At 42.8% G+C, this 24,824-nt stretch overlaps 3 protein-coding genes across 5 annotated transcripts in view; 2 read left to right on the plus strand and 1 right to left on the minus strand.

Moving 5' to 3' along the window:
- Positions 1–230: 230 nt before the first annotated feature.
- Positions 231–5,182, minus strand: LOC117496430 (zinc transporter ZIP1-like). Of its 3 annotated transcripts, none has more exons than XM_034148096.1 (5): positions 4,988–5,182; positions 2,989–3,224; positions 2,539–2,669; positions 1,120–1,418; positions 231–669 (listed from the first exon to the last, which is right to left on the minus strand). In XM_034148096.1, exons 2-5 carry the CDS (start codon positions 3,131–3,133, stop codon positions 291–293), a joined length of 954 nt encoding a protein of 317 aa, XP_034003987.1. In that variant the 5' UTR covers positions 3,134–3,224; positions 4,988–5,182; the 3' UTR covers positions 231–290. The 3 variants fall into 3 exon arrangements, with proteins under 3 accessions (XP_034003987.1, XP_034003989.1, XP_034003988.1); XM_034148098.1 differs by having other exon boundaries at positions 1,115–1,418; XM_034148097.1 differs by having other exon boundaries at positions 2,989–3,228.
- Positions 5,183–7,584: 2,402 nt separating this feature from the next.
- Positions 7,585–16,122, plus strand: LOC117496431 (zinc-binding protein A33-like). The gene is made up of 2 exons (XM_034148100.1): positions 7,585–7,720; positions 15,557–16,122. The coding sequence occupies exons 1-2, from the start codon at positions 7,596–7,598 to the stop codon at positions 15,873–15,875; spliced, it is 444 nt and encodes a 147-aa protein (XP_034003991.1). The 5' UTR covers positions 7,585–7,595; the 3' UTR covers positions 15,876–16,122.
- Positions 16,123–24,065: 7,943 nt separating this feature from the next.
- The window catches only part of LOC117496423, a 2,833-nt gene continuing 2,074 nt past the window's right edge, over positions 24,066–24,824 (plus strand). Inside the window, exon 1 of the mRNA XM_034148087.1 lies at positions 24,066–24,100. Within this exon, the coding sequence (XP_034003978.1) occupies positions 24,066–24,100 (35 nt within the window). The remainder of the gene's footprint in view (positions 24,101–24,824) is intronic.

The raw sequence follows: 24,824 nt of genomic DNA on the forward strand, positions 1-24,824 counted from the left end.
TTAGCCACCTTTAGCTTAGCGGTGATGACGTGAAGTCATGTGACCGTGCTGTAGTTCCTTTATAGCCCATCATTAGCCGCCTTTAGCTTAGCGGTGGTGAAGTGAAGTCATGTGACCGTGCTGTAGTTCCTTTATAGCCCAACATTAGCCACCTTTAGCTTAGCGGTGGTGACGTGAAGTCATGTGACCGTGCTGTAGTTCCTTTATAGCCCATCATTAGCCACCTTTAGCTTAGCGGTGGTGACGTGTTAGCTTCTTACTTCAGAAATAAAGTGGTGTTAATATGGAGATTATCCTGCTGAACTCCCTGGGATGATTACAGTTTGATGAAGAGCACGGCGGTGACCAAGGCGAAGCCGGCCAGCAGCGAGGCCACCCTGGGGATGCGGTTCCCTCCGGAGCCCAGCTCGTGCGGCAGGATCTCCATGAAGGTGATGTAGAGGAAACTTCCCGCCGCCAGACCCTGCAGCGTGCAGCGGGCCAGCCGGTGCTGCCGGGGCGCCTTCGTCTCCGAGAGCGCCGAGCCCAGGCCGAGGCCCAGCGGCAACATGGCGGCAAACAGCAGCAGGCAGCCGGCCACCAGGGGGAGCCGCAGCCGGCCCCGTGACAGCGTGCAGGCCAGGCTGAAGGAGATGATGCTCTTGTGGACCATCAGCCCCAGAGTCAGAACTGAACATGGGGAAGAAGCATTCAGTTCAGAGGGGAAGCGTACTCAGATGTTGTACTTCAGTACTTTTACCTTTACTTGTCACAATGTATTCCTACTCTATGGTAAAGTAAGTATCAGAGTGTAGGAATACTCTGTTACAAGTAAAAGTCCTACAGTCAAAATGTTACTCAAGTAAAAGTCCTACAGTCAAAATGTTACTCAAGTAAAAGTCCTACAATCAAAATGTTACTCAAGTAAAAGTAGAAAAGTAACTAAATGTATTAAATACATGTAGTGGAGTAAAAGTACACGATTAGCTTGTTTTATGTTTGTTTTATTCTCTTTGCTTTTTAATGACCATTTCATAACGTGTTTCCGTGACACTGTTTCTTAATGCATGTTTTTCATTTGTGTACAGTACTTTGAATTGCCTTGTGTTGAAAGATGCTGTATAGATAAACTTGCCTTGCCTTGCCACGTAGATCTCCTGCAGGCCCACGGCCAGCCCCTCCAACACGGAGTGCAGCGACAGCGAGAAGACCAGGACGAAGGAGCGCAGGGCCGACTGCGCGCTCAGGTCCACGTGGAAGAGGCTGCCGCCGGACTCCTCTGACGCGCCGTGGCGGTGGGAGTTGACGCTGGAGTTCGGCAGCAGAGCGCGACACTCCTTCATCTGAGGCTGGTCCTTAAAGGCCAGGATGACCTGCTCCAGAACCAGAACCAGGAAGAAACCCATCGCCATGATGAACTCAGGCAGAGGGAACTGAAGCTGCGGGGAGAGAAGAAGACGACGCTGACGAGGGTGAACGACGACTATCGGATTTGGTATCGAAAGGAGAACAAACATTAGCCGCCTTTAGCTTAGCGTGGTGATGTGAGAACATTAGCTTAGCGATGGTGACGTGAAGCAGGGTTGCCAACTTTGGGTACCTGGCTGGAGTGAGATTTTGATATCATGGGTTTAATTCGGTTTAATTACACATATGCGCACGAAATGACTGCTATCGTGTCAGCAGCGGGACCTTAGCATATATATAGATACAATATATACAAATACACAATAATGGACACAGACTATAAAGGGCACACAGTTTCACAGTTTTTTGAAATACTAACATAAAATACACATTCTGGTACTCTCTTGAGAAGAAAAATAAATAAATCTATTACTACACATTTAAAAAAATGAATGCCATTTTAGTTTTGTGTTACTTTGTTCTGAAAGCTGAACCTGCTGCTCCTCACAGAGAGAAGAGGGAAGAGGCTGTGTGAATTACTTTACATTGTGGATAAGGGTGGATAGCCCCCATTGTTCTGTGTGTCAAAATGAAAGACAGCCCACACACCTATCAATCATCAAACCGTGGGGTCTTATTTCATTACGTGTTGATTTCTATCAACACGTAATGTTGTATCGATGTATAGAGATGTACTACAGCAAAAGTATTCTCCGTCGGACTTCCTGCAACAACACCACGCCGTTATCGTGATTCTGATTGGCCAGAAGACATGATAAAAGATGTTCTATTGAGAAGACGATCACTACGTGACAAAAGTTTTCAAAACCGTTTCTAGTCTTCGTATTCTTGTTTTTGGCGTGAGAATAGTTTGGGCAGCGTGAGAGCGTGAGATTGAGAGTGAAAGCGTGTGTCACACGCCAGATGCGTGAGAGTTGGCAACTCTGCGTGAAGTCATGTGACCGTACTGTAGTTCATTTATAGCCTAACGTTAGCCACCTTTATCTCAGCTGTGGTGACGTGAAGTCATGTGACGTTCCTGTGTGTGTGTGTGTGTGTGTGTGTGTGTGTGTGTGTGTGTGTGTGTGTGTGTGTGTGTGTGTGTGTGTGTGTGTGTGTGTGTGTGTGTGTGTGTGTGTTATATCGTCTTACGGTGACCCCCGCGCTGCTGAAGGCCTCCTCGATGCTCTGCAAGGAGTCCGGCAGCTGCTCCAGCAGACAGGTGGCCAAAAACACTCCTCCTGCAAAACAGCTGATCAGGCTGAGCAGCCTGCGCCGGAAACCTGCAAGACAACGCTCAGGGATCAACCTGACGCCTGCTGCTTCAGTACTGATACCTCACTTTGAAAATACTCCATTACAAGTATACAAGTATATATATTCAAAACCAAATTTAGGTAAAAGTATTATCAGTAAAACTTAGTTAAAGTAAATAGAGTAATAGTTGTATTATTATTATTATTATGACCTGGGTCCATATATTGTTATTTTATTATCATCATTATTATTATCATCATTATTATTATTATTATTTGTATTATTTTAAATTCCAATATTAATAGTCGTATTATAATTAGTAAGTATGATTATGTTAATGATTACGTGGGTCCATGCTGCAGCAGCCCCCTCCCCGAGCGATGCACAGTGGGCTGAATCCAGACAGCAGCGTGACGGAGAGCAGGAGAACCAGAGCCCCCCCAGGAGCCCTGAGGGCGGAGGAGGAGACCCCCCCCACCACAGCGGACATCTTTAATCTGGTTACTCTTCACCGCGGCGAGGAGGAGGAGGAAGAGGAGGAGGAGGAGGAGGAGGAGGAGGGCATGGAGTCACAGAGGAGTCTGTCTGACAAAAAAGATAAAAATGAGATCCCCTCTTCTTGTCTTTCTTCTTGTATTCAATCTAATATCTATATTTTTTCTCTGCCATAATATCTATATATCTATATATATAGATATAGCATAATTTATAAAGTTATAATAGGCTAAGTGTTTCGATATATACATACATCCAGGCCCTTAAAAATATCTAATTTAATTTAATTAATGTTTATTTTTTTGTAATATCAATTACTTTTTAAAATGTTTTTAATTGCATCATGTTTTTTGAAAAGTCAAAATTTGCTGTAAAAATACAAAATTCAGGTAAAAAAGTTAATTCTAAGAAAACGACACATTCGGAAAATAAGTCAAAATTAAAAGGAAAAATTATAATAAAACCAAAACATCTCTCGTTCAGATCTCAAATTGTTGGTCACATGGCCTAAATCCTCTTCCATAAACATCCTGGGACAAAAGTCATAATTCTGGGTGAAGTTTCAGGAACAAAGACTCTTTTTGGGAAAAGTCAAATATTTGACCAAAAAGTTCTTTAAAAAAAAAAACATTCTTAAAAAATTTGGAAGGAAAAGTAAAAATTCTGAAAAAAGTTACAATTCAGAGAAAAAGCGAACTTTTGGGAAAATGTAAAAAGTCTGAGAAAAAAGGTCAGAATTCAGAAATCCTTCTGTTGGGATTGGTCTACTATTTACAGATCAGAATCAGAATATTTGTATATTCGTCCAACAGAAGGGACATGTGCTGTAAGGTGGATTTGCAAATGGATATTGACTGGAGGGTTTTATGGTTTCATGGTGGGAATGTTTAGATTCTGTCTAAGAGAATATATCAGATTCAGAATACCTGTATTCGTCCCACAGAGGGGACATGTACATTGTTACAGCAGAAAAGAGCCACAGACAGCTTAAAGTTAACTAAGCAGCATGCATACAAAATATTAAAGATAACTACACAATTTACAAAATACACATCCTGTAGCAGTTCTGAAGATTTAGCAGCCAGGTATATATTGCAGTTAATGTCCCGCCCCTTAGCGTACAATGTGTTGGTGCGCAAGCCAGTGTTACAGAAGTGATGTCACTATGTTCCTGAAGTAAACAAAGGAGTCCAATGAAGGCTTTCAGGCAAGGGGGGGGGGGATTTATGGAATCAATAAGTCGACTAAATGTGGCGTTAATTGAGGAAGATTGTTAGTGGCTTTATTTGCTTTCATCATGCTGAACAACTTATTTTCAAGAAACGAATGAGGACAAATTTGGTTCAAATAATATTTAAAGTGGGGCTTTTGCATTTTTCTCTCCAGAAAACATCAGTATTATTTATCTGTTTTTTAATCAAGGAATTAGGTCATTAGTCATGTTTCATGCTGAATAACTTCATTGTAAGAAACATGCAAGCTTATTTCCTGTTGAAAATAAGTTGGAAAGTTTTGATTACCATGATTTGATCAGTTACAGATATATCGATCAATGTATGGAATCAATTCTTAGACTTAAAATTATTCTTTAATTTGTATTACTTTGTTCATGATATATGACTTGTTTCCATACAAAACGTCAGAGCACATCTCTGGAACACACTAGATATCAAGTAGTGCTTTTTAAACTCAGATTTAAAGATCTAGTGGTTTTTAATTCATTAAATGTAACGATTAGTCAAACGAGTGTTAATCGACTCAAACTGATATAAAGTGATAACCCAGAGTGAAGAAACAGCGCGTGTTGTTTCCCCTTGTGTAATGTAATGTGTATACATCTGAGCTGTACCTGAATCCGGGTCCAGCAGCTCGCTCTGTTCCTCCGCGAGTTCATTAAAGAATGAAGTCCTCTTTCTTCTTCTTTCTCGCTGGATGTGTCGACATGTTGTCCGGGAAGAGGTGAGTCAGTTCCCATCAGCTGATCTGAACTGAGCTGCTGTCACACTCAGCAACAACACGCTGCATCCGGGTTTCAAAATAAAACGCTGACTTGAAACACGATTCTGTATGGAGAAAAAACCTTGCCTTATATTTTTTAAATGAAGCACGTTTACTCGTCCTTTACTTAAGTAAAAGTACTAATACTAAACGCTAAATAAATACTCAAAGTCCTGCATTGAGAATGTTACCAAACTCTAACAAAAAGTATACCTATCTAAGTTTTCCGGAAAAAAACTGTAAACTATTAAAACATTAAATTAACCAATTCTACACATTAACTAATTGATCAAGTAGTAATTCAAAGTAGGGATTCAAGATATCGAACAAATGTGGCCAATATGTGGAAATGTAACTCACTGCACTACATGTATTGAATACATTTAGTTACTTTACAGATGTGGATGAATGATGTGAAATATAATCAAGTGTTAAATCAGATTTTAGTTCCACCTGGAGTAAATTCACAAGCTACCCTGCAGTATACAAAGTCATTCAAACTAGCTGCACCTTTACCAGCTTTGAGAACACTTTCATGATCAATCATTATAAAACATATCATATATATTATTCTGAAATGGACCAATCTGCACTCTCTATGAGGTTTTGATCCGACTGACACGGAGCGGGAGATCAGAGGCGTGGTTTAAGAGAAACTCAACTGCGCATGCTCTATGGGCCCACATCCGGGTACTTTCAGAGTCTACACTCGCTCCACTTTGGGCTTCAAGCGCCACTGAATAACTCACAGGAATGAACGGAGTATCCAGTTCACTTATTCAACCTTTATATATCCATGAGCGTGTTAGATAGCTAGCTAGCTTGTTAAATGAATAGCTACTGTTCACTAGCTAATTTAAGGTACATTTATTTCGGTCTCTAGGTTAACTTGTTCGTTTGTATTTGAACTCTGTGAACATTTCTCTGGCTTCCTGGCAGTGACCATAACATCTTGGCATGTGCTTTAGTTTGGAGTTAAATTTGATATGCTTCCGTACTTTGTAGTTCCTCATAGAGCATACATCTACACCAAGAGACAATGCAGGTATTTTATGTCCTTATGAGGTTTCAGGACATTTTCATCCTGTCACCATTAGAGTGAGAGTGATGGGGCTACAGAGGGTGAATATAACAGTAATATGTTCCAGTGATAACCATGTATCTTTAGATGATTTTTAAATGTTTATGATGAACTAGGATCCAGTATTTATTTAGGTGTTGAGGCAGTTCTCTTTAAGCTATGCTTTTAAAAAGCCTCTTGGATCAGCTTGAAAAAGCATCGGCACAAAGTTGAGATACGTGGTTCTCACAGGACAAAGCTACACACATATATTGATCTCATAGAATCTGCATTGCTGCAGAATAAACAAACCAAGAGTATATAAAGGAGTTTAAAAAATCTACAAAATGCAACTTGTGCACTCATGCATCAGTAATACTATTCCACAAACAAATATATATAATATGGAACAATATACTGCACAGTTAACACTAGAGTACCCAAAACAACCTCACAAGTAAGGTTTTCAATGCAGGATGTTTATTGATTTATTTTTCTCTTTGTGGTATTATTATTTTTTCTTCAATAACTTTGTCTTGCTTGTTTTTAGATGCTTGCATATTTTCTAACTTTCTTATAAATTATGTGTTTTTGGAACCGTCTTACTGTGAGAGCAACTGAAAATAATGCCTGTTTGTACCTGTCCAGGTGATGAGGCTGGTTATGAAACAAAGGGAGGAGCTACAGACAGACAGGGACGTTTAAAGTTAAAGAAGGAAGTCAGACTGCCAGACTCCATTTCACACCTCGACAGAGCAGCAGGAGGAAAACAGGGTGAGTGTTAACAACAGAGTCTGCTTTTTAACACATTAATCATTTACTCTGTTGAACTGTATGTCAGAAAATAATCTGTAAATACAAATGTATTTATTTCCTGCAGTCGAAAGTGACATCTTCAAATGTTGTGAACTTTTTTATCCATTTCCTGGTTTCTGAGCCATCAGAGTTTCATAACATGTGACAGCCCAGCGCAGTCAACATGGAGAGCAGCCTGTCTGAAGTCTGACTGATTTGATGTATTGAAACCAAGTTTGTCATTATGATGGTTTAGATTGACAGTGTGTGTGTGTGTGTGTGTGTGTGTGTGTGTGTGTGTGTGTGTGTGTGTGTGTGTGTGTGTGTGTGTGTGTGTGTGTGTGTGTGTGTGTGTGTGTGTGTGTGTGTGTGTGTGTGGGTGTGTGTGTGTGTGGGTGGGTGTGGGTGGGTGGGTGGGTGTGTGTGTGTGTGTGTGTGTGTGTGTGTGTGTGTGTGTGTGTGTGTGTGTGTGTGTGTGTGTGTGTGTGTGTGTGTGTGTGTGTGTGTGTGTGTGTGTGTGTGTGTGTGTGTGTGTGTGTGTGTGTGTGTGTGTGTGTGTGTGTGTGTGTGTAGTGTTACTGGTTTGTCTCTCAGACTGGAGAAGATGAGTGACTCAAAAGATGAGGAAGAGGACAAATCTCCAGTCCCCAGTGGTCTGTCTCTGAAGAGTTACCGGTCTAGAGAGCAACCTCCGTACTTCAGAGATGAACCTGGACCCTCAGACACAAAGTAAGAGTCTGTTTCTACTGTAACCTGACCTGAAGAGCATTCAGTTTTATATTATCTGATCATTTAAACAGATCTTTTATAATTACATGAGGGCAGTAGAGTACAGAAACGATGTAGAGTATAGTATAATGATAGTAATAACCGGGTGAGCTGCATGTATCATTAGCAGATTTCATTTGTGCGAAGCGATAACATGTAGGTCAATGCGCAGACACCATTTTGTGCCTGGCAACACAAATCAAGTGAAGATGTGAAATTCATATCCCCCGTGTATTCACACAACTTGAAAGTTTGTGACGCTCCATTACAAAAACCTGTCAGTGTTGAGATTCTGCTCCTGTGGTCACTGACATGCTGAGATAAATCAGAAGAGGGAACATCAGCACCCAGAGCTCTACAGCACCTCGTATGAAATCAGGGTTATTCATGTACCTGAGTAGTATTACATATCCCGCTTCAATCTCATTAGTATGCATAAAAAAGTGACAGGTCACACCTTCTAAGTCCCGCCCCCTAATTATGTTAATGACCCCCCTTTGATATGCTAATGAGCCCCTTTGTTCGAGGTGTTATCGCGTACAGGTGTTACATCCTCACCGGTAGCCCCCACCCCCCTCAGACCACCCCCCTCCCCCTCACATACAGGTGTTACATCCTCCCCGTAGCCCCCACCCTTCTCAGCCCCCACCCCTCTCAGCCCCCACCCTCGCAACCCACCCTCTCCTTACAGCAGGTGTCACATCCGCCCTGTCGCCCTCACCCCTCCCTCCATATTCCCGCCAGAAGATAGTGAGGGGGTGGAGTCAGTCATAAAAAAAGAAATCTATGCAAAACTAGATAAAAGCCAGTCATTTCCACTCAACAAGTCACCTAATCTTTCAGAAAAGAAAAATGGCAAAGAGACGCATCGATATGGGTTTAATCAGCGAGACGCCGGTAACAACTTACCACCATCCATCGGGGGAGCCGGTCAAGAAACGGATGCAGTATCTGTGTCGGGTTCAAACCCCTCCCGCAGAGGCTCTTCATGAAAAATGGAGTCTGGAAAATGGAGATGTTTGGGGTTTTGTGTTCAACTATATGGCGAACGAACTGCACTTCTACAATCTGAAGAATGGCGAAACCTATGGACCCAGCAGTGTTAAAGCGACGTTGACCTCAACAGATTGGGCTGTGTTAACTCTGGTGTCTTCCAGAGATCTCCGTGCAACCGTTGTATCAGAAAAAGCAGTGCATCAAGAAACCACGGTGGATCCATTGTGGAATCATTCATCCCTTGTACGTGCAATGTCTATGAAACTTGCATCAAAAAGCAAAGAAACGCAAACTGTGGTCGAGATCAAAGAAGAGTTTTCATCGCAACCCCTCCATATGGAAGAAGAGGAAGAAAATATTCACCCGCCGCCGCCAGTGAAAAGAATCCTGACAAGCACCGTCTGGGAAACTAAAAGCGGCCCGTCGGGTAGATGGTATTACCGCTCAAGCCGTTTGGTGACACGGGGGAAGAACCCCTCTGATGATTTTGTTTTGGAGTATTTCAACTCTACATGTGGGGTTTTTCAAACATCTTTGCGTGTGCCTCTGGCTGCTTGGCTGAAAATGATCGATGAAAAATCTACAAAGCTTAAAGAACTTTTTAAACAGAGTCAAACAGCGCTAGACATTATAATGGTGAAAAAAACTCTCACTTTTGCAGATGACTCCTCCTCCTCCTCCTCCTCCTCCTCAACATAATAAGTCCCACCCCTCACCAGATCATTTAAAGCTAAGGAACCCCTAAGACAACCGTTGAAGACTAACCATGGATCTGAGAAAAAACAAGTCTCTCCCTGCGAGCTGCGACATGGAACAAGCCCTGGATCTGAGAAAAAACAAGTCTCCCCCCGCAAATTACAGCCTGGAACAACCCATGTATCTGAGAAAAAACAAGTCTCTCCCCGCGAATTGCAGCCTGGAACAAGCTCCTGACAGACCGCCATCATCTCCAACAATCTGGACCCCCGAGCTCAACAGTGATGACGATGGCGTTGATGTTACTGGCTGGGGGCTTGTGTATCAACCTCCATCTACTCCACCAAAACCCCCGAGGAAAACAGCAGCTTCTTCAGACTCCTCGGTAGAAGACGACGATGGATCGACATGCTATGCTTATAACTATGGTTATACTTCAGAGTATGATGCTGTAGACGGGGCAAGGACAGCTTCATTCCTGAATACGGTAAAAGCTGTGGTGGTTCATCTGTTGGATAAGGTCGTTCACATGTACAGAAAGGAACAATGTTATGGCTGTCAAGTCGATCACCCCAGTCAAATGCAACATGAGTGTTTGTTTGAGATGCCAGAATATTTTCTGGAGCGAAACTATGATGAAGTGGTAAAGAGACTGTGGACCGACCGTTTCATTCCAGCCATTCGGGGTTCTCTACATTCGAGCAAGCTTCATATGTCGGAGAGAAGGATCTTTGGAGCTGCCGAGGCGATTCTTCACAATCTCAGAAGCACAAGACGCTTTGAGGTTAAAATCAACAAGCTTTACGAAAAGCTTGTTGAAAACGACGAGTCACAGCTGAAGAATATAGCAGACGCATGGGACTTTTGGCAGCGAAAGGAAGAGTTTGAAACTTATCTGTAAAAAGTACCACCATGTTTTTTTATTTTACTTTTTTTATTTTTATTTTACTTGATCTAGTGTGTCCTTCTCTGTAATCATGTTTTTTGATTTAAATTGTTTTTGATTTTCTGTCTGGAGAAAAATGTTTTTTAAAATCTGTTGTTGATATATGCATCAAATCAATAAAAATGTGTTGTAACAAAACTGTTGTATTCATTACCTCATTGGGACGGTAACAGAGAACATGTCTGAGAAACGTGTCATGCAAAGAGTGTATTACACTCCCTCTAATCCAGGGAGTTTAGGGGGCGTTGATAAACTCCATAGAGCTGTACAGAATGAGATGGGTAAACAGATAAATGTAGAGAAAGTCAGAGATTTTTTATCTGAACAAGATGCTTATACTTTACACAAGCCGGCAAGGGTACATTTTGTAAGAAACAGAGTTTTCGTACTCAGACCGCTACAGCAATTTCAAGCTGACCTTTGCGATATGCAGTCGTTATCCAAGCATAATGACGGTTTTAATTATTTGTTAACAGTCATAGATGTATTTTCGAAAAAAGCCTATGCACAGGCAATAAAGAAGAAGACTGGTGTAGAAGTGGCGAAAGCCTTTGATAGAATTTTAACACACAGTCAAATTCCTAAAAAGATGCAAACAGACGCGGGGAAAGAATTCTTTAACAAAGTTTTTCAAGCCTTATTGAAGAAACGAGGTATTGCACATTATGCAACAGCCAGTGATATGAAGGCGTGTGTGGTAGAGAGATTTAACCGTACGCTGAAAACTAAAATGTGGAGGTATTTTACAGCTAAAAACACGCATAGATACATAGACGTCTTGCCTGAACTAATTGAAAGCTACAATAATAGTTATCACCGAAGTATTAAAATGACGCCTCTGCAGGTGACAAAGGAAAATGCGGCTCAAGTATATCGTAACCTGTATACCCCATCCATCCATCGTAAAAAAGCTGCTACGAAAATGAACTTTAAGGAGGGGGAACTTGTAAGAATATCTAAGCTGAGAGGGGTCTTTGATAAAAAATATGAACAGAGTTATACCGACGAATTATTTACGGTGTCTGAAGGCATACCTCGACAGCCCCCTGTTTACAAACTCAAAGATTATGATGGAGAGGAGATCAAGGGGACTTTTTATGAGAAAGAGTTACAAAAAGTGAAGGTATCTAATGACAAGGCTTTTCAAGTTGAGAAAATTCTGAAAAGACGTGTGGTGAGAGGGAAGAAACAGATGTATGTATGCTGGAAGAACTGGCCCGAGAAATTCAACAGCTGGGTTGATGCTGGGGAGATCAAAGATGTATAAAAACAACAGACTTTACGTTCAGTCCTTCATTGCTGCCATGGAGATTAATGAAGGGTTTTATATTACGCTGCCTTCCAATGCCAGTCTTGATGTATTTCAAAACAATACAAGCTCTAGCTACCAGGTAAACTTGGCACAACCTTTGCATTTAGACGGTTCGTGGCAGGTAGCCATGACAGAAATGTCATACCCACACACTTGGTATAACTTACCTCTGGATGTAGCCTATTTTGAATGGATAAAGAAATCAAAATCCCCCGAGATAGTGAGTAAGGTAAAGCTTCAAATGTTCAGTGGGGGTTACTATAGCACCATAAGTCAGCTCAAGGAGGAACTGGAGTCCTGCTTCAGAAAAATTGATTCTGATGTCCATTTTTACTATAGTCCGATTCATCGGAAAATCGAATTTCAGGGTGGTGGACAACATCGTTTTCGCTTTCCAAAGCCCCTCGCCTATATGCTAGGAATAAAACCAGACCAGTGGATCAAATTTGATGACAAATCAGCAACCTACCCCGCGGATATAAATGCAGGCGCAACTCATCTCTACTGTTATAGTAACGTTGTCAGTCATCAGAGAGTAGGTGACGCGTTTGCTCCTCTCCTGAGAACCGTAGATATAAAAGGGACATTCAGTGATACCATCACCCAGTATTTTAGTCCTGCATATTATTTGCCGGTAACAAAAACGCATATCGAAAATATACAGATAGAGATAAAAAACGATCAGAACGAACCAATAAAGTTTACCTACGGCAAGAGTGTAGTGAAACTTCATTTCCGACCTTCAAAAGCGGGGCAATCATTTGCAAAACGATGATTAATCAGGATCCGCAGCGTTTTGTTAGCTACTATGAAAATCAGGCTGGAGGGTCATTGCCTGGTTTTTATGGAGCACCAGTTATGTACGGTCGAGGCATTGGTTCTATATTCTCAAGATTATTTCGTTTTGTAGCACCGTTGGTGAGAAGGGGGTTCGCCATAGCTAAACCTCATCTCAAATCGGCGGCTAAAAATATTGCATCTGATGTAATCAGTAAGGCGGTTCATAATTTCGGCGGCCAATCGGATCACGGGTCTCAAGAAGGATCCGGAGGTCTGATGGTTTTAGCAAGAAGGGCCAGAAAGAGACCTCCAGGAAAACGGGTTCCGGCAGGCTTTAAAAAGGGGAAGCGCTCAACCAAGAGAAAATCATTAGGGAAAAAGCACCCACGAAGAAGGAACACACTGGGGAGAGATATATTTTAGAGTGTTAAATATGGCTCTTTTACATCACAAATCTGCTGAATGTAGCATGGCAGAGTTGGATTTGTTTTCGGCTCCCATGACGCAGCTTTCTATAGATGAAAAACACTACACCGAGGTCCTTCCGTTGTCTGCCATTACAGAGGATGGACCCATTGAATTTTTCATTCCAGGGGACGGGGATAAATACCTTGATATGAATGACACCTTGATGCATCTCAGGGTCAAAATAACCAACGCCGATGGGACTAATCTGGCAGTCGATGCTCCCGTGGCCCTAGTTAATTATCCTCTAAACACCATTTTTAGTCAATGCGACGTTATTCTAGGGGACAGGCTGATTTCTCAGTCCAGTTCGACACATCCTTACAGAGCTATGATTGAAACTTTATTGAATTACTCTGATTCTACTCTAAAAACTCAATTCACTGCCGGCTTATTTTATAAAGACACTGCAGGAGCTATGGACTCTGTAGTGATCGCCAATGGGCCAAACAAGGGTCTAGTAAAGAGAGCGGTGTTTACCGCAGAGTCACGAGAGCTTCATCTGATGGGGGCTCTGCATACCGATATATTTTTCAGCGAGAGGCTTCTCCTGAACTCTGTAGATTTGAGAATCAAACTCACCAGATCTAACGATGCCTTTACTCTCATGTGTGCAAATGACTCCACATACCGTCTAAAAATACTGGGGGCCTCGCTTTTTATCAAGAAAGCGACCATTGCCCCAGCCGTGCGTCTAGGTCATGCAGCTGCATTGATGAGAGGCAACGCTCTCTACCCTCTATCTCGTGTAAATATCAAAACATACAGCATTCCGGTGAATTCCAGAATATGTAATCAAGAAAATCTCTTTCTGGGTAACATGCCGAAATACATAGTTTTGGGTATGGTAAATCACGAAGCGTTCACAGGAAGGAGAACTCTTTCACCTTTTAATTTCCTTCATAATGATATGGAATATCTGGCTTTGTGTCAGGACGGCAGACAAGTACCGGCCAAAGCATTCCAACCTCAATTTAACCGGGGGTCTTCAGTCCGAGAGTTTTACAATATGTTCACTGCTACAGGGAGACACATGAAAGATCTCCCTCTGAGTATTGACCGAGAGGACTTTGAACAAGGATACTCCTTATTCGTATTTAATCTCACTGCAGGGGAAGATGCTGACGCATTATCACCAATCACCAGCGGTAGTTTAAGACTGGAAATGAGATTCCGAGTACCGCTGCCCCAAACTACAACTTTAATCGTATATTCTTGTTTTGATTCAATTCTGGAGATTAATTCAAAACGTCAAGTGCTGGTAGACTATTACTAAGAAAAATATTACAGAATGAATAATCATCAATTGGACAGTCTCCTGCGACATATGGTAGGGGACTCGTTTGGGGGTGTATGGGCTTCAGATCAGCTACCCCAAGTAAAACAATTATTCAGATACCCCGTATACATGATTGTAAATACCCACCCTTCCCACATGCCAGGGGAACACTGGCTAGCAATTACTTTAGAAGGAGACAATGTGGGGACTTTTTTCGACTCTTTTGGATTTCCTCCCAATTTTAGTCATTATCCTAAAAGCATTCTACAATTTCTAGAAAAACAATGTAAAACTATATTACACCATAATCATCAGCTTCAAAATGTCCTGTCTACAGCCTGTGGTCAGCATTGTGTTTTTTACCTATGTAAAAGAGCGTCTGGGCTGTCTTACGAAGATGTGTTATCACTGTATCAAGATGATGTGATAAAAAATGATGCTACTGTAACAAATTTTGTGAAAAAATATCAACGGTGTGAGAGACGTCATAAAGACACTCATTTTAACCACAGTGTTTGTTCTCTACAAATGTTTAAAGATTGAAATGTAATTCATTGACAATACGGGGCTACGGGGAGGATGTAACACCTGTATGTGAGGGGGAGGGGGGTGGTCTGAGGGGGGTGGGGGCTACCGGTGAGGATGTAACACCTGTACGCGATAACACCTCGCACAAAGGGGCTCATTAGCATATCAAAGGGGGGTCATTAACATAATTAGGGGGCGGGACTTAGAAGGTGTGACCTGTCACTTTTTTATGCATACTAATGAGATTGAAGCGGGATATGTAATACTACTTACCTGTATAAACCAGAGACTGCCTGTGGTGCTAACAATATAATAGCTGCTGTTCTTATGACTGGATGGAGTTATTTTGAGTGTTGATGGAGCAGCTACAACGTTAGCCTAGCCTAGCTTTAATCAAACAGATCTCCATTCAGAAAACAAACAAGTGTTTTGCTTGTTGTGTTGCAGACAGACCTGACAAAGCATTAACTCAAATCAATATCATTATGTTTTTATTTCGGCATCCTTTCCATATATTTTTTTTAATTAATTCACAGCAAATTCCCTGTGAATTGGGTTCAAAGTGCTAAAGTGTACCAGATTAACTCAGCTGATGTTATGAACACAGACACAAAGCTTTGTGGTTTCATAATGATATGAATAACTAGCCACTATCTACCTTATCATGAAGAAATATCATCTAGAGATACAGACTTTAAAAAAATATCAATCTACAATTTTTCACCCTGCTGTACCTTTGGTGAGAATCAGCTCCACTAATGTAAAGAGCTATAAAGGATGTGTTCATCTCCACAGAGGGAATAGGAAGAGTCGTGTTCCTGTGGAGGAGCAGTCGTCCAGCTGTGCTCTGTGTCAGGACGTCCTGAAGGATCCAATCTCTACCAGCTGTGGACACTGGTTCTGCAGACAGTGCATCGCCTCATCCTGGGAGCAGGGACCTCCATCAGGATACTCCTCCTGTCCTCAGTGTGGAGAGAGATGCAGCATTGTACAAAGTAAGAGGCTGAACACATTCAAGGTTCAAGGCTTTTATTGGTCATACGAACATAGCTACAGTGTAGTTATGACCAGTGGTGTAGTGGGGATTTTTTTTACTGGGTGGACGCTATTTTAATTAGGTCATCCCAAACAATGCGCAGTGCACTCACAAAACGGGCAAACAGGTCTACAGAAACTCCTGGTATGCTTAGTCCTACTTTAGTTACTGTACTGCAAAAAGCAGACGGCGCTGCGCTCAACACACACACAGACTCAAACCATGGACACTCCGGTGTCAGTACCAGGGCTGCATTTCACTTCGGTTAAATGGATTCCTTGCGTCCCTCACTTGCGTCGTTTCCCTGCGTTTAGTCCCTCCCACCAGGGAAGCATGGAGAGACGCAAGGAAACCACGAGAAGCAGGGAAATGAGTTTTAAGAGCAATGGGACGTCCTTTCCTCCGGAGCGTCACGTGAAGCGACGTCCGTTTGTGATGACGCCGCACAGCTGTTCGTCTGACAGCAACCAGCTCTTCACACACACCCCCGCCTCTGTTAGTACACATTTACTGACACAAACATTTGTATCATCTGTTGTAGACCCAAATAAATAAAATCAAATAAGAACTCATTCTCAAAAAAGATAAACGCCATTCTTAAAATGTATAAACAAACAGTTTGATTAATATTGATTAGAGTGCACAATAGAAATAAAATAATTGAGAGAAGAAAAAGAGATATGTTATCTATCAAAACCCAGTTAGATTAACATTCATTGGATTGCACACTTAGTTTGTTTTTGTGGATATGTAGCTAATTAACATTTTAAATAGCACTGACTGACTGAATGGAAATGACAATAAATGAAAATGTAAAACGTAAAAAGCGATCATGAAAATGTTTCCAATAAATGAATAAAATAATTTTTGACCACTTTGTTGTTCAGATATATCACATATTTGTAACTGAATGATGCATTCATTGAAACAAAACACAGTATGAACTGAGGAGTGAGTCCCGTGAGTTTCATGTGTTTTCTTCACTCCGCTGGGAAACTCTGCTCTCATGTCAAGAAGCATCAGATCAGTGCATGCGCTGCATCGTCCAATCAGTGAGCGATACACAGTAAGGGGGCGGGGCGAGTGTCTGAGGATTTCATCGAAGGATGGTCTGGTGGTTCCTCGATTATCGCTCCTCCATTATCACTCCTCGCTCCCCGCTCCTCGGTCCTCGGTCCTCCGGCACAAATAAGGCCATTGGGACGCTACTCAAGATGGCGCAGACAAATCAACTTCCGGTGAGACCGAGGAGCGAGGAAATGAAAAATAAGAGAAGTGAAACGCAGCCCATATGTGTTCGGCCTACCATATGTGTTCGGGGTCCGTCGCTTACCAATGACGTCACGCACTGTGATTGGCTGTACGGTAATCGCACGCTGATTGGTGTAACTAGGGGCGCTGACTAGGGTATACAGGGGGTCTGATCAAAGGATGAAGCTGTTAACGTGCTGCTACCATAAACTGGCTGTAGCCCACAAACTGAAGCAGAATGATCTAGGGCTGTCCCGAATACCATTTTTCAGGCTCCTGATATTCGGTAGTAATATTCGAATATTCGGCCCGCGCGGGGGGCGTAGTAATCAGCAGCGAACTGCTTCAACACGTGTATTTCGGTGTATTCACGGCATTCATTTTGTTATTCTACAGTATTGTTGTTTTATAGTTATTTTTTAATGTAACCCAATTTCTGTTCTTTTAAATTGAAAAGGATATCGCATTGTGTTTATTACTTTCATTGCAGTTGTATACTCTTAAGTGTAATTTGGCTTGGCTTCCTATTTATGGGACATGCTTTTATTTTGAAGGAGAGTTAGCGCAGTTGACAGGAAGTTGTTGTTGCTTTGGAAACAACGTGACAGAGATTAACGGAGAAAAGTAATATCTACATATAAAGACAGAGAAAGTAAACAATAACGTTTATGGTTAAGTGTTAGCACCCCCCGAAGAGGCACAAGCTCTTACGTTGATATTGGAGATTTCAATAAATTCAATCTGAGAAAAAACGGGAAAAAAAGAAAAAAGAAACAAAACGAATATCCGAATAACGAAATTGAAACCCGAATAGTACTCCAACGAACGGATATTCGGGTACAGTAGGGCTGTACCCGAATACTATAATAAAGTTATAGTAAATAATAACAAACTCCAGTGTTAGAATTCCATAATTCCATATTCATAAATAAAATGATATGCAAATAACATTTTCTTGGCTGTGGACTTGTACTCTACATAATTATGTTGAGCTCATGGTAATCTAATTCAATAAACAATAACTGCAATGAACAGATAGCATTTTCTGACTCGTAAAATGATTGGATATGGTGTAATTTGGTAAATGATTCTGTGTTGAAAAATGTATATCTTTAAAAACTGCGTTGGTGTATTAGGGCGGGCCATACTATTTTTTTTTGTTGTAAATCGATCGAGAGGGGTGTTCAAATAACGTATTTTGGTGTGTAGAACACACATCTATTTAGATTTATTAGGGTCTGAGACCTAGGTCGGCGAAGACCCTATTGAAATCGGTCGCGCAGCGACCGATAAACCTTTGACCCCCGCAACATATGTGAAAACTCACGTAAACTCCCCCCACTTTAACTTTCACATAAACGAACGAAACTCACTACGCATATCTAGGGTGCGAAGACAAACCAAAAAGCCTCTTGGAGGGGTATAAAATAACGTACAGGAAGCCGGCCATTTTGAATTTGGCGTCGTAAAAACGCGATTTATCGCGTTTTTCGTCCTCCGCACAAAATCTATCTTCTCCCAGGGACTTTATCCGTACGACTCGAAATGTGTCGGGTAGCGTCTCGAGACATGGGCAATTCAAAGTTATCATGGAAGTTTTTTTCTTTCGCACGGCGTAGCCGTGATTTGGCGCCAAAGTTCGCGTTCGCTTGATGCTAGGCGATCCCTCGCCATGGAACACGATGATGTCATAACACCAACTGACATACTCAGAACGCCATCAAACTTCACATGATGGTTAACACTGCGGCCCTGAACAGCTCTACGTCAAATTTGATGTTACTTAATATGGCGTTACCATGGCAACGCATCCCTCGCCAAACACAATGTTTATGATACTGCTGTAACTCCCATGTACGTTGTCCGATCGGCCTGAAACTTCCCACGTTTGCCAACGGCCGAGTCCTCGAGACACCTAGACACACACCTCGACGTGCGGACAACAGCCTGCGGAGCGTCGAAGACCCGCTGAACGCTTTAATTTATTTTGAAGTTGTTGCTATGGAAACAACATGACGGAGAAAAAAGTAATATCTTCTACATATAATAACGGACAAAGTAAAGAATGAAGTGTATGTTTAAATGTTAGCATCCCCCGAAGAGGCTCAAGCTCTTACGTTGAGTCTGGAGTTTCAATACATTCGGAATTTGACCGTGTAAAATGTCCTCTTGGGTTACCGTACAGCCAATGCGTGATGTCATTGGTAAGCGTAACGGACCCCGAACACATCTGGTAGGCCGAACACATATGGTACTTACACCGGCACATAAGTTACATAAACAATTTATCGGCCAAAGTTGCATAAATGCTCTCTCTCTCTCTATCTCCACTTTCAAAATCTATTTAAAACTCATAACAAACAAACAAAATTCCCAAAGTTGTCCTGAAATGAACTTATTAAATAAACGAAACGAAAAATATAGCCTACAGTACTTATGCAAACAACATTGAATCTGGACTTGAAATGATTCTGATTAGGCCTAGCCTACATGCATGGCGAATAAACGGATCTTGTATGCACACCGCTTGAGCATTATTCCTGGCATGCGCGCTCTCTCTCTCTTTCTCTCCCTCTCTCACTCTCTCACACACACGGTGCTGCCCCTCACACACACAGGCTTCAAATCAAGTTGCATAAATGCTTGAGCTACGTCATTGCAAACAAGCAGACAGCGCTGCTTCTCTCCCTCTCCCACACACACACACACACACACACACACACACACACACACACACACACACACACACACACACACACACACACACACAGGCTGATTTCGTCATTATTACAACAAATACACACTTGCAACTGATAACACTGGCAATGATTTTATATTTATTAGACTATTAAAAAAAATCATGCTTCAAAAAATGGGGGCTCCAAATAAGTGGGGGTACGGCGATACCCCGCGTCCAACGACCAAAATCTTAGAAAAAAAACCCCCAGAAATAAATAGTAAATACAAAAAGAAAAATAGTAAAAAAAGTGAAATAGTGCAATTAGAGTCTATATACAAGTTATTGGAATATGATATATTAGATAAATAATTTCTAAGTAGCAGCCAGATGAATGTTATGGATGTTGTTTCAAAGTTCAGGTGTTTAATAGTCTTCTGGCCTGTGGGATGAAACTGTCCCTGAGTCTGGTGGTTTTTGTCCGGATGCTGCGGTACCGCCTGCCAGACGGCAGCAGACAGAACAGTTTGTGGCTGGGGTGATGGGGGTCTTTTATAATCCTGAGGGATTTCTTCCTGAGCCGCTGGGAGTAAAGATCCTCCATTGATGGCAGCTCCTTCCTGGTGATGTGCTGTGCAGTTGGCCGATGACGGTCGTGTCGTCAGCAAACTTCACGATGGTGTTGGAGCTGTGTGTGGCCACGCAGTCGTGTGTGCACAGGGAGTAGAGGAGAGGGCTCAGCACGCAGCCTTGAGGGGCTCCGCTGTTGAGGATCAGGGTGGAGGATGTGATGTTTCCCACCCGCACTGCCTGGGGTCTGCCCGTCAAGAAGTTCAGGATCCAATCACAGAGGGCGCTGTTGAGCCCGAGGTCTCTGAGCTTGATGACCAGCTTGGAGGCAGTGGCGGCGCCAGGGTATGGCTGGGGTAGGCTACAGCCATACCAAGAAATGGGTTAGCCCCACCATGAAAAATGATGTTAAAGTAAGCAAAATAAAGTCCGCCAACTCACGCGGAGTAAATTGCACAGACAGTAGTTAGTAAGATTGATTTCAGTAGCCACTTGTCTGGAAATACCGAAGACTAGAAACGGTTTTGAAAACTTTTGTCACGTAGTGATCGTCTTCCCAATAAAACATCTTTGATAATGTCTTCTGGCCAATCAGAATCACGATAACGGCGTGGTGTTGTTGCAGGAAGTCCCGACGGAGAATACTTTTGTATTACGTGTCAACACGTGTCAGAAATCAACACGTAATGAAATAAGACCCCACGGTTTGATGATTGATAGGTGTGTGGGCTGTCTTTCATTTTGACACACAGAACAATGGGGGCTATCCACCCTTATCCACAATGTAAAGTAATTCACACAGCCTCTTCCCTCTTCTCTCTGTGAGGAGCAGCAGGTTCAGCTTTCAGAACAAAGTCACAGAAAACTAAAATGGCATTCATTTTTTTAAATGTGTAGTAATAGTTACATAATAATAGGGTTTTCAGCATGTCAACTCTTTCACCTGTGGGGAAATTGCAGGATTGGCTCCAGGTCGCCCTTTTTATTTACTACAAGACAAATGTGCCTTTTTATTTCATACAGTTCAATTTGGATTGAGACAGGGAAATAATCTAAACCTCACGCGTGGCGTTTCACTGTCAAGGGACGCAATATAGCGTGTATGTAATTACATTGCAAATACTGACTTGAGCCCCACCACTGTATGGGTTAGCCCTACCATAGATTACCCAACAAAAATACTCTGGAGCCGCAACTGCTTGGAGGGCACAATGGTATTGAATGCTGAACTGTAGTCAATGAACAACATTCTCACATAAGTGTTCCTCTGGTCCAGGTGTGAGAGGGCAGTGTGGAGAGGGGGGGGTGGGGGCTATGGTGTCGTCTGTGGATCTGTTTGTTCTGTAGGCAAACTGCAGGGGGTCCAGAGAGTCAGGGAGGGAGGAGGTGATGAAGGTTTTGACTAACCGCTCAAAGCACTTCATGATGATGGAGGTGAGTGCTACTGGGCGGTAGTCATTGGGGCAGGTGATTTTTGTTTTTTTGAGGACAGGAACGATGGTGGAGTGTTTGAAGCATGTGGGGACTACAGACTGCAGACCTGTTGAAGATGTCTGTGAACACCTCTGCCAGCTGAACTGCACACACCCTGAGAACACGGCCACGGATGCCATCAGGTCCAGGAGCCTTGTGTGGGTTAACCCTTTTGAAGAATCTGCACACATCTGTTTAAAACAAAAGGGCTCTGGCTCCTGATCTTTCTGTGCCTCCACAGCCTGGCTGCTCTCGAATCGAGCAAAAAAACAGTTCAGTTCATCTGGGAGAGATGTGCACGCAGACAGTCCTGCAGCACCCCCCGCTGCCCCTTTGTCATTGTTCTTAGTCCCGCCCACATGTTCCGGGTGTTACAGCCTTTGAAGTCAGACTCCATTTTGTCTCTGTATTGTCTCTTTGCCTTGCAGTTTGCTCTCCGGAGTTCATACCTTGATTTCCTGAACTCATCTGAATCTCCACCTCTGTGCGCGATAGTGCGCGCTTTCAGCTTGGTACGCACCTCGCTGTTTATCATGGGCTTTTGATTCAGGAATGTTCGTACAGTAACCTTCGGTACCACGTCATCGATGTCCGTGTGTGTTTTGATGTTGTTGTCCTCAAACACACTCCACTCCGTAGATTCAAAGCAGTGCTGCAGAGCTGAGTCTGACTCCTCACTCCAGCGCTGTATACTCCGTGTCACCGGTCTGTCCCGTTTCAGTTTCTGTCAGCAGGCAGCAGCAGCAGTGAGATGTGGTCTGATTTGCCAAAGGGAGGGCGAGGGAGAGCTTTACATCCATGTCAAAAAGGGGAATAAACATGGTCCAGTGTATTTCCGCCGCGCGTCGGGCAGCTGACTTTCTTCATATTGGCAGTGTTAAAATTCCCGGCCACAACGAACGCCGCCTCTGGCCATGAAGTCTCTGTCCTGTCTATAATTCCAAACAGCTGATCGAGTACCGTGTTGTTGTCAGCGTGAGGCGGAATATACACAGATGTAATCACAACCGATGTAATTTCTCTTGGCAGATGAAAAGCCCGGCATGTGATCATGAGGTGTCTAAATGAGGGGAACAGTCCGAAGAAATAATCCCCACATCTGTGCACCAGTTATTGTTTATCATGACGCACACACCACCTCCCTTACTTTTCCCTGAGTTAGCAGTCCGCTCCTGGGGAAATATAGTGAATCCAGCTGGAACAATGGCGGAGTCCGGGATAGCGGGGTTGAGCCAAGTCTCCGTGAGAATTAACACGTTAAAGTTCTTAATGTTGAGAAGCAATCCGACTTCTGAGTTCATCTAGTTTGTTTTCAATCGATTGAACATTGGCCAGAAGAATACTCGGAAGAGGGGGTCAGTTTTCTCTTTTCCTCAGTCTGACTAGCAGCCCGACCCGGGATCCCCGCTTTGTCGTCCTCCTGCGTCTCTCAGGTAGGACAGCAACAGGTAGCCATGGTGAATCTCCATTGTCTGACGGTGGGCTGTTGTCCACAAAGTTTCTGATCTGTAGAAGTTCCTCTCTGCTATATTGTATAGCCAGGGTTGGGCTGTAACGGAATACATGTAACGGCGTTACGTAATCAGAATACAAAAATCAAGTAACTATATTCAGCTTGCGTTACATTTGAAAAACGAGTAATCAGATTACAGTTACTTTCGTAAACCTGAAGTGAATACATTTTGGAATACTGATTGGAATTATTGGTGGAAAGGTTTCCTCACAAAAGGTAATATTCATTACCGGCAGAACTGTGTGCACGGCGCTGCAGAGAGAGAGAGAGAGAGAGAGAGATGCAGCGTGTCTGTGAGGCCCCGCCCCCGCACGCAGATGAGCGAGAGATCTCTTTTAAAATATATTGAAAGTTAGAAACGGAGATGGTTCGATAGAATGTGCAAGATAACGTTTATGTAGCATTTCTTTATTGTTGAAATGATGACATTTCATAACGGGATCAAATCAAAGTGAATGGTCTGCTGCTGCTGAATGCATGGGGCAAGTGACTGGAAAAAGTAAAAAAAAGTAATTACATCGTTTCAGATAATAATAATAATAATAATTAATAATAATAATAATAATAATAATTCATTCTATTCTGAAGTCTATCCGGTATTTTACAGGTAGCCAATGCAGATGGATGAGGATGGGGGTGATGTGGTCAGAGGATGGGGGTGTTGAGGTCAGAGGATGGGGGTGATGTGGTCAGAGGATGGGGGTGATGAGGTCAGAGGATGGGGGTGATGAGGTCAGAGGATGGGGGTGATGTGGTCAGAGGATGGGGGTGATGAGGTCAGAGGATGGGGGTGATGTGGTCAGAGGATGGGGTGTTGAGGTCAGAGGATGGGGGTAATGTGGTCAGAGGATGGGGGTGTTGTGGTCAGAGGATGGGGGTGATGTGGTCAGGATTTGGTGCGGGTGATGATCCGGGCAGAAGAGTTCTGAATGATTTGAAGTTTATTGAGGAGTTTGATGGGAAGGCCTGAGAGCATGGTATTACAATAGTCAATACGGGATGTGAGGAATGCATGAACCAGGACTTCAGTGCTGAGACAGGAGTCTGGAGAAGAATGCAGTCCGGGTGATGTTTTTTATGTGGGGTGCAGATGAGAGGGAGCTGTCCAGAATGACACCAAGATGTTGTGTTTGAGTTGTGCTCTTGATAAGCCATTAAAACAGTAAAATAAGTGTCTCCTGTACACCAACACATACCCATCTGTTCTGGGAAAAGAAAGTATTCTAAAAGTATTCTAAAAGTAATCTGAATACTTTTTTAAGACACGTAACTGTATTCGGATTCGGATGACTTTCAGAGCCATGTATTCAGTATTCAGGAACTAATTACATTTACAAAGTAACCCTCCCAACCCTGTGTATAGCAGAGTTGGTGCGGTCGGCTCACATGTTGCGGACCAGGTTAAAAGCACACGGCAAAAAGTAAATAAAAAATACGAGAAAAAGGCAAAGTTGGAGAGGAGCCAAAAGACAATGCAGCCATCTTCACCGGCTCATTCCTGTCAGCATCTTGACCTGGGCGCTGGGTGTCTACTCTTCCACAG

The sequence above is a fragment of the Trematomus bernacchii genome, unplaced genomic scaffold (assembly GCF_902827165.1).
Source record: "Trematomus bernacchii unplaced genomic scaffold, fTreBer1.1, whole genome shotgun sequence".
NCBI lineage: Eukaryota > Metazoa > Chordata > Actinopteri > Perciformes > Nototheniidae > Trematomus > Trematomus bernacchii.

Excerpts from the sequence above, each read along its gene's own strand:
- LOC117496430 (XM_034148096.1), bottom strand. The coding sequence starts at position 3,133 with ATGTCCGCTGTGGTGGGGGGGGTCTCCTCCTCCGCCCTCAGGGCTCCT. Across the intron at positions 2,670-2,988 it reads CTGCTGCAGCATGGACCCAC|GTTTCCGGCGCAGGCTGCTC; the intron begins GTAATCATTAAC and ends GTTGTCTTGCAG. Across the intron at positions 670-1,119 it reads CAGGAGATCTACGTGGCAAG|TTCTGACTCTGGGGCTGATG; the intron begins GCAAGGCAAGTT and ends CCCCATGTTCAG.
- LOC117496431 (XM_034148100.1), top strand. The coding sequence starts at position 7,596 with ATGAGTGACTCAAAAGATGAGGAAGAGGACAAATCTCCAGTCCCCAGT. Across the intron at positions 7,721-15,556 it reads CCTGGACCCTCAGACACAAA|AGGGAATAGGAAGAGTCGTG; the intron begins GTAAGAGTCTGT and ends TCATCTCCACAG.